The sequence below is a fragment of the Artemia sp. Qi Xiang Cuo genome, chromosome 18 (genome assembly GCF_049724085.1).
Source record: "Artemia sp. Qi Xiang Cuo chromosome 18, ASM4972408v1, whole genome shotgun sequence".
In the NCBI taxonomy this organism is placed as follows: Eukaryota; Metazoa; Arthropoda; class Branchiopoda; order Anostraca; family Artemiidae; genus Artemia; species Artemia sp. Qi Xiang Cuo.
Window position 1 is genome coordinate 43,707,311 of NC_142811.1, and position 10,183 is coordinate 43,717,493.

General features: G+C 33.7%; 1 protein-coding gene across 2 annotated transcripts in view; it reads left to right on the forward strand.

The window, feature by feature from the left end:
- Positions 1–10,183, forward strand: part of kto (mediator complex subunit kohtalo) — a 149,920-nt gene that overhangs the window by 121,111 nt on the left and 18,626 nt on the right. For both annotated transcript variants that reach the window (XM_089104671.1, XM_089104672.1), the window contains exons 23-25: positions 3,073–3,312; positions 5,762–5,882; positions 10,098–10,183. The exon at positions 10,098–10,183 is cut by the window's right edge and continues 192 nt beyond it. In XM_089104671.1, the coding sequence (XP_088960797.1) occupies positions 3,073–3,312; positions 5,762–5,882; positions 10,098–10,183 (447 nt within the window). The remainder of the gene's footprint in view (positions 1–3,072; positions 3,313–5,761; positions 5,883–10,097) is intronic.

Below are 10,183 nucleotides of genomic sequence, written 5' to 3' on the forward strand. Positions count from 1 at the left end.
TAATCACAACTTCCGGTATAAAGTGCCTCCCCCTAACTTAGAAAGCTATGCTTAGAGTTGTAAATTGGGTGAAAGTATATTTTTATTTTTATTGCAATAAAAGCCACTTTGGGCCATGGCAAAAAAAGGAAAATCACACAAAATAATAGCACATGATTATAACACTCATAGCAAAGTATGGTAGCCTACCTAACAATAACAACGCAAAATTACAAAACATTACAAAAACATAATAAAGCACACAATACCATTAAACTAACATAAATAGATAGATGTATGTTACATCTATCAAGGGCCATGACTACAAAAATAACAAACAAGAAAAACAACTTACACACATGCAACAATACATTCCACACTCACCCCACCCCCTTTACAAAAATCTATCTCTATGTGACATACCCAATTTTATATACTTTGCTATCATTCTAATTGTCCCATAATTTTTTGATCCCATTACTGAAACCAACCACTCACTTGTCCCCACATTACCAAAAAATAGTTCATTTCTTAAATCCTGTAATTTGGGACAAAGGGCCATGAAGTGAAGCAGATTCTCACCATTTTCTCCGCACATAGGGCATGAGTAAGGACCGCCTTTTACCCTTACCCTCCCTAAATATTTCCTCCTTTCTCCAAGTGCTAGAAAATTACCCCTCCCTGATATATACCACTTAATTTCTTCACTATTTAAACCCGCTTTAAAATAATTATCACATCCCCAGACCTCCTTCCATTGCCGGTAAACGCCGAGGGACACCAAGGCCACGACTTCAAACTGCCATTTTTGAATCTCCTGATCTTCAAGCACTCCCTTTACTAGTTTTTCTACATTTCCTACTTCCAGCCCTATCCCCTTCCCTTCATTCCAAGCACCTGATAACCCACAACTATTTAAGATTGATTTCACCTGGGAAGCCCATGAACATTTCCTTCTATCCTGCAACACCTCCAGATAAGCTGCATTTACTAACCTATTATTCTGTAAACCAATCACCTTTTCCCAGTGTCCTATCATTCTAACCAATGTTTTTACCCTCAATGAAAACAATCCTAGATCACCCTTCAACACCAGATTATTAAATTTCCCGCTTAGCCCTAAAAGTCTCCTATATTGTGCAGCAGAAGTTGCCTGAGATGAAGATGCGTATTTGAAGTTTAACCCAGGCTGTAGATATCTGTATTTTGTAGTGAGTCTTGAAATGAGGTCTAAGAATGTAATGGTGATTGCATGAAGAGATTGCTGCTTGTGTGGGAGTTGAGCCCAAGATTTCCTGGTGACTAGCCGGCATTCCAACCCTGGAGCAACAGTCACCTCCTGAACTTTTCATAGCTGTCATTATAAACTCTACTGTTCTATACAAGTTTAGTGTTTATCTTTGATAATTATTTCGAGGTATAATCAACTAGATTATCATTATCCTTATTTTAAGTTCAAAAATTTATAATCATGTAATTAATATAAATATTATGAAATAAATGGTTAGTAACTCAAAATAATTATTTAAAATTAGTTGATCAGCTTGAATAGATTGACATTATCGTCGAGAACTATTTCGCCCGTTCTTTAACTTTCTTTTCAGCCGTCAGGCTATTCTAAGATTCTCAACAATACATACAGATCAGACATGTAGATCAGATTATGTAAACATGTTCCGAAAGTCAAAAGGTGTCTTTCTTTTGTTAAGTCTGACGGATCTCAAAATAAATTGCTTAGGCCTAAGAGACAAAAATAGTGCTATGCTTTGTAAAATTTTTATATTTTACATTTTTATATTTTTATAGATGTAAAAATTTTATATCTACATAGATGCATAGATAGATAGGCGTAGATATAAAAAAAAATATTTTAGATTTTTCATTTAACTTGTAATAAAGCCTCTTACTATACACCTCTATGCCATAAATTATGTAAATTTCCTTAAGAAATTCTTGTGGACTCTCATTAAGCTAACTGCTTTTTTTTCTTTCTTGCAAAAAAGAACATATTCGTGTTTAAATTATATTCATTTTTTCTATTTTCCTATGCCTGTGATTCTATATCTTATATTTATATAAATAAATCAGGTTTTACTATATATAACTCCTATTAAGTTCAATATCCAATATTTATCAGTATTTTCTGTTTTGTGTTAATTGAATTAAATTTTACTCCTTAACTAATATACTATTAAATTTATTTAAATATTTATCTATAATTTTTTATATTTATATTAAAAGTAACATTAAATCTTCTACCTATATAATTATAAATGTCTGTAGTTCCCAGTCAATTACTTATCTTAAGACTATTTTGTAACATTATGGAACGGGTATCTCTAGAGATTACTACTCCATTGTAGACTGCAATTCAGTTGGTTCCCGATCCACACAAGAGAATACGCCTATTTTATTCGCTCTTTATGCCTCTCCTTGGTTTTTCTGCTGTTTATTATATTATGCTATAAATTGTTCTATCAAATTTCGTTTTGAGTGGTTATATATAATTTTTCTGTTTTATAATAATTTTTGGTATAAATGTATGACCACGCCAGGTCATAAGGAGATATGTTAAGAAAAAAGTTCTTACTTCATAATATGCAAAGTTATCCTAGTTAATATTTTTCCAGGGGGAGCCCCTTTATTCTCACTATTTTCACTGTTGTACAATTTGTTTTAACAAAATCGTAAAAAATAAACATATTTTACTTTATTTATCCGTTTTCAAATAGTCTATATATGGAAGTTAAACACCATCACTGCCATCTACCAAAAATATACAAATAGGCAAATATTCATAAATTCAGGTTAAGTTAGGTTAGGTTAGATTAGCTTAGCTAGATGACTCTTGGGTGTTTGTTATATAAACGATTTTCAAGACTTGGAGAATGGGCATAAAAATGAAAAGCTGTGATTGAAAAACTGGAAAAACACGGAAAATAGTGAGGATAAAGTGCTCCCCCGTGGAAAATATGTTAACTAGGATAACTTTGCATATTATGAAGTAAGAATTGTTTTCTTAACATGTCTTCTTATGATCTGGCGTGGTCGTACATTTATACCTAATTTCTGTTATCATGTATTTTATCGTAGACAAGAGCAAGAGAAAAGTGAATCTGTGTGGTTGGTAGCACCGCTTGTGGCTCGACTTTCTCCTACAATTCACGGACGAATATTGAAATTTGCCATTCAGGCCTTAGAAACAACCAATTGGGTGACCTTAGCCCCAGTTAAGAGCAAGGATAATAAGGATAGAGACAGGGATCGAGACAGGGAGAGAGACAGGGAAAAAACTGCAATGCAAGTTGTGAAAGGGAATGGACCAACCTTAAGGTAAAAGTTTCACATGTTCTTTAGTATTTTGACAATAACATTTAAGGCACTTGGCCCCTAGGGCTCTACAGACCATGTCAGCCACGGAGGTACGGACTTAGAACATTTGACCTAGAACCATGGATCGAGACAGGAAGAGAGCTGTTCACATAATATTGCCTTTACAGGCAGGACTTGGGTAATTCGGCTGAGATTTGCTCTCTAAGACAGGGAAAGAGATATTGCCCGCTGTGCTGTCATAATTTTGTACTTACTGAAACGCGGTCTCGGCTTTGGAAAAATTATTTTTCGTAATTTGATTTTTAGTAAGTAGTTCAGTGAAGTCTGAAGACTGTTCCGTTTTCAATAATTTGAGGGACAGTCTGGGATACATCTTCCCCTGGTCGACATTGCCCGAAGAACTCTGTTCTTTGAAAGATATAACCTCGTAATTCACTTTTGGCAATTCAAACTTTAATTAAACTTTCTATCATATCTAATTGACTATCAAAATATAAAATTTACATGCATGTATGCTTAATTGTATATTTACTGGGGGGGGGGGGGACTTGATCAACGTGTCTACACTTTCCGTAAAGGAATATCATTAATAAAATATAACTATAAGAAATTTTAAGGTCATTGCTTCTTTTTTACTGAAACTTTCAATAGTTTCTTTAGTCAATACTTTCAATCAAAATTGAATAACAAGGAGTTTCATTTAAGATTAAGCCCCTCTCCATTACTGTATCATATGCAATTTCTCTTGTCTTCTATTAGATTGGTTAATGTATGACACAATACTTTGGTTAATTCATAACGCAATAAAGAATCAAGCTGTGATAAAAAAGTAACGCATCAATAAATTAAAGACGTCAAGAGTGGGGAGTTTTTATTCTGCCCCAGACATGCTTATAAAGCTAAATTCTGGAAAAGATGATGGACTTTTTTGACTCATTACGACCAATTGACGCCGTTTTGTGGTATCCAACTTGTTTTTGATCGAAAGTGATGACATACAAGTATGATATAGTATCCAGTTTAAAAATTGGCTTTGTCCGTAAACTGTTCTGAAACAATCATGTGAAGTTGTACAACGGGCTCCTGAAGCTATCCTACCAATTGAATCTTTTTTATTACAGAATAATTAGGCTCATTTAAAACTTTAGCCAATTTCATGCGTACTTGTGATAAGTCTACCCTGTTTTACCTCACGACTGGGGGAATGAGTTGAATTTTCAGACATTTTAATGGGGGGCGGGGAGGGAGGGAAAGGTGACTTTGAGTTTCCAATTGGGAAAAAGGAGTAGATAAGTTTTCTCTCATCCTTTGTGGTTGACAGTCTTTTGTTTGAAATAATAAAAAAGATGTTTCAGACTTGGACATTTATGGTCTTTTTATTCTCGTCTTCCGAAAAACTTTGCTGCCACTACTATAGATCAGATAAAATTTATTTTCTTTATCAACTTTGGGTTTTCTTTTCCCAATTGGCAGTGTACGCAGCCCGTTTCCTTTTGTCACCACGTAGTGGGGGCTGTTGTAATTCATTCTACATGCAAGTAGCTTGATTTGAAGATTGCCTAGAATTTAACTTAAAATTGCTTTAGAAATAGTATCTTGCGACTAATTCCATATCAAAATAAGCCTGTTGTTCTCATTTAACAAATAGATATTCCTGCCAGAATTTTGAAGCTAGATCCTTTCAGTTAGAAAGGAGTTTTCCAAACATATTTTCCAGAGTCATGCATTAGTTATATACTTTACTCATGATGTATCTGAATACCTAAGTCAAATTTCTTTTATGTTCTGAATCAAAATAGAGTTAATTTAGTCATAATTGTACATTTGACTTTGCACATGCATGTAGCAGTTACTTAGTTTAATCAGGACTTTCTAAATACTGGGGCCAAAACGTGGATAAGACTTATGCTATTTCATTTGAAAATGTGGTTTTGTAAATGCATGTAGCAGTTCTATGGTAAATCCTGTCATATCTGTATACAAGGCTCAAATGTTAATAAGATAATGTCTAACATATTATTCAAAATTTGATTTTGTAAATGTAATCAGCAATTCTGTAGTATAATAGTAGCTTATATGTATAGAAGTCAATTACAAGGGCTATTCTTATCATGATCAAAATATGGTTTTGCAGATGAATGCAACAGTTCTCTAGTTAAAAATAAAGTCAAGTTTTTATATCGACCATATGTAAATTGGTTCTCTTATATTCAAATATTTTATTTACTGATGTCTGAAGTAGTTTTGTAATTAGTTCGTGACCTCACTGAATACAAGGGCCAAATTTGAGGGGGTCAATTCTATTATAATGGAAAATGCGGCTTTGCTGGCGCATGCAGCAGTCATTAGTTTATTTGTGGCTTTTCTGAATACATTTTCAGATTTTCAGATTGTGGCTTTTCAGATTCATAAGGCCAATTCCATTATAATTAGAAATTTGGTTTTGTAGATGCATGCAGCAATTCTGCAGTTTGGTCATGACTTGTCTGAACACACAAGAAGAACAGAAAGAACCACTTTTGGCTGCATTACTCACTCAGCTGCAGAATTATACGAGTCTTTCCAAAGAGGTAAACATAATCATTTATTCAGATATTGGTGACTTTGTGCCTCCAGGTTGGAAGCTCCAAACCGAGGCTATATTCAGCGACACCAGTTATTTTTTACATATTTTTAATGTAAAGTAATGCTTCTCAGATTCCAGTGTTACAGGCTTATATTGTTCACCGGCACAAGTGGTATACTTCTCGCGATTGGAATAAAATTGATACATCTCAGTACATTGAAATTTCAGATAGTATCCTAAACAAGATCCGGGTTCCATTTCATCTTCTGCAAAAGTCTTCTAATAAAGACATTAATGAGGTTAGATTAACTCTTGATATCTACTCCGCAGAAATCTGCCATGCACTTTTGTGTGCTGAAAAAAGGGCAGTTCCTCTTAAAAAATACGTGTTGGTACCCAAGTTCCCGGGTGGTCAGGAAATCTAGTGCTGTCTGAAGCTTGTGACCGTGCTAAATTTTGCTACAAATTATGGAGAGATTGTCTATGCCCCCGTCAATGAATAGTCAATGACCTGAGAAACGTGTCAAAAAAATTTTTTGCCAAGGAACTTGCCCTTCATCAGTCTAAAATGCAGACGCTTTATTCTGAGAAGGTCAGGGATTCACCTGATCTACTGTGGAGGCTATTACTTCGTACTATCTCCTCCAATTTGCCAGACCCGAATGACATTCCTTTGTCCGAGCGGATATCCCATTTTTCAAATGAATTTTCTGAGCCTGATCCTGTTTGAGAGTCACATATGTTGTGACGAGCTCTGCAAATTCATTGATGAATCTCCTAACCTTGATTTTGTTGTTACTTGTGACGCTGTTATAAAAGCCGTTTCCCAACTTAAAAAGAAAGCGTCTTGTGGAATAGATAAGGTGAGCACTCTACACATCATTAATGGAAGTTATCTATTGGTGTGTCACCTCAGCCTTCTCATGCAACTGATATTTGTTACAGGTATTGTTCCATCCTCTTTCTGCATTGGTGATCTGACTCCGATTCCCAAAAAAGGGAAATCTGAGCTGCAATGTTCCTCTTTCCAGTGAAACTTATTGCATGTTGTTTTTTTTCTTCGTGAAGTTTGTACATTGATTTTTATTTGTTCCTCGTTAAAACAATTTGTAGATAGAACATGTTGAGTGCTGATTTTTAGTCATGTAAAAAAAAGTTGAAAAAACGGTAAAAAAAATGGTCACTACAAACATTATTTTTCTATTAGTAAAAGTCACGACTTACATTTCTATATGATTCTCATTTTGAGTTCGGAAAATATTAAATGTGATAAATGTGATTTTTTTATGTTGTAAATATGTTACATGTCATTCTAAGAGATGTAAAAAAAAATTTGAAAAAATATATCATGTTAAAAAAAAGTGGAGGGGGGGGTCGGAGGGAGGGGTTTGGAGGGGGGTTTAGGGGCAGGAGTTGGGGGAAGGGGAAAAACGTTGGGGGAGGGGGTCCTTGGGGTTGAGGTAAGGGACCTTACAACACTGTTCACATTGTAGTTGTGTATTATACCGAACACAGTTGAGAATCGCCCAAATAAAAAAAAAAAAAAAATATGTATCTCTGAATAGGAGTTAGCATTCCCTCAGATGGTTTACCATTTTCGTTTTTTCAACGCCTATAATCATACCATAATGAAGAATCATGTCCAACATTAAAACATCCATAACAGTTCGAATAACTCATCATCAGAGTTTTTATACCCGTGTTCAAGGTCAAACAAAAAAAAAACGCTTAAATATATTGCTTAACAGACAGAATTTCGTAACTTCATACCAAGAAAAGAATCACCATACCATGAAAACAGCCATGACTTTTAACAGAAACATGGAATTTAATATCAAAAGCATTGTTTCGTGAACAACACGAATTTTCATGGTAGGCTGATTCTAATTAGAACATAAAAAAGTAACCAAATGATGGGATATGTGTCTTGTCGGAACGACTGGGTATGTGTCTTGTTGGAATGATGGGATATGTGTCTTGTCGGAAGGTGGGGGGACTGTGCGCTTGAATAGATTGACCTATCACTACTTCCGTATTTTTGATCATGTATTTTTCTGTTTTTTCTTTTCATATTTTTCTTCCAGCATTACATAGTTTTGCACGGATTTTAATTGGACACGTAACACGCACCTCATCAACAAGTATAAACTAGCAGACCCTACATTAACAATTGATAAACAAATAACACGTTTTAATAATAAATTAAATAACCATCCATGGAAGAAAATTTTGCTATAATAGTAAATGTGTTTACCGTATTTTTTTTTTTTTTTTGATACAATAGTAAATATATTTACCGTAATATTGTTTTCTGTTCTATTGTTTTACCGTATATAGTTTCTTGAAGCTTGTGTAAATAGCAGTGTGCAGAAATTTGTACCTCAGGTCTGTGTTCATAGAAGTTTACTTTTCTTTCTTTTTCTTTGCATACTCCATCGCTTTTGTTTGTATTGATGGGTGAACAGTAAAATAAAATAATTAATTAAATAATAGAGGCAATTTCTTAACAGCTCACCCTCTACCAGTCGATGATTACAAATAAGTTTTGTATTTAAAACAAGTAAGTTTTATTATATTGTATTTAATTATAATATAGTTTTATGTTATATTTAATATATTATATTTTTATAATAATTATATTATTATATTTAATTATGTATTATATTTAATTATATTATAATATAATTAATATAATTTTATTATATTATATTTATTTATAATAAAGTTTTATTATAAGATAAGTTTTATTATATTTAATTACAAATAAGTTTTATATTTATATTCAAATAAGTTTTATAAGTTTTACATCACAAATGTTAAGCTTCCTAATACCTTTAAAATCGTCTTGGAAGCTAACAGAAATATTCAATAAGTTGAGAAAGTACTTTCATTTGATAAAGCACTACAATAACTGACATGAAATAACAATAGCAGAAATTCAGGGAATCGTATATAATACATTTTATTGTATTTTTCTAAACATTTTTAAATTATTCCTTGTTTTCACAGTGAAAGCGTGTTTTCAATTATTTTTCTTTCACTTCAATAAATTGCCGTGTTTCACGTCACTTTATTTATCAGTCCTGGTTGAACTTCGCTGAAGTAAAGATGCTGAGACTGTTTTAAAAATTTTCATTGTAGTTTCAATGGTTGTATGTTATTGCAAGTCTCTTTTCTTTATATATTTTTGTTTTGCTGAGGACGGCCCTTGGACATATGGTCGAAATATCCATTCAAATATAGAATTCCACTGTCTTGTGAAATGAATTCCCTGTTGTTCTTGTTGTTGATGATGTTTATGATGGAAAGGCAGTGTGGTCTTCATTGCTATCACAGACTATAATAATCTGGATATACTTCACCGAACTTCTACAAAAAATTGCCACGGGTGATTATAGCGCACAAACTTTTGTTCAAATCGAAGAACAAATAATATTTTTGCCCTTTCCCCTCTCCACCACCAAGTATGAAATTTGGAATCACATCAATCTTCACTCCCCAGTGTGGTATTTTAAGTCACCTCGGCATCCAGTGTCAATGGAAACATACAGAAAATTTCAACTTGATCCCCAAACCATTTCTCAGGTAATGCAGATGTCCTTTTGGTAACCTAGATTCTACTTTAACGTGAAAAGCTCTACATGAAAGGGCTTCTGCAAAAAACATCTACTGTCTGGATTCTCCTCCACCGTGAGAAACTTCTACAAAAAGCAACTCCGTGAGTTCTTATAGAACACAAATCTTTAGGCGAACTGGAGAACAAGTAATATTTTAACCCTTCTCCCCTCCTCATTCAATTTAGGATTTGAAGTCACCTCCTTGTTCAATTTCAATGAAAACACCCTTAAAAGTCTTAACTTGATCTCCAATCCGTTCCCGAGGGGTTGCACATGTTCCATTTTGGTAACCTAGATTCTTCTTTACCATGAGAAACTTTTACAAAAAGTCCCACGGGTACTTATAGTGCACGAACCTTTATTAAAATCGAAGAGCAAAGAATTTGTTGCCCCTCGCACTTCCTCCCCCAGTATAGAATTTGAAATCACCTCGGTGTTCAATATCAATGTACAAACACACAAAATACTCTTATTTCTGTATGTATACTTAAAGACGTACACTTGACTTGTACATTATACTGTATATGTTATAGTCTATATGTTATCTAATATGCATTATACTCTATTTATGCTCAATTTTTAATTATACTTTATATTTATAGGACAAACTTTATGGATGGGATGACCTCAAATCTCGTCAATACTTTCAAGATTGCCTCCATCTTCGGCTTAGTTTGGCGGGTGGTCT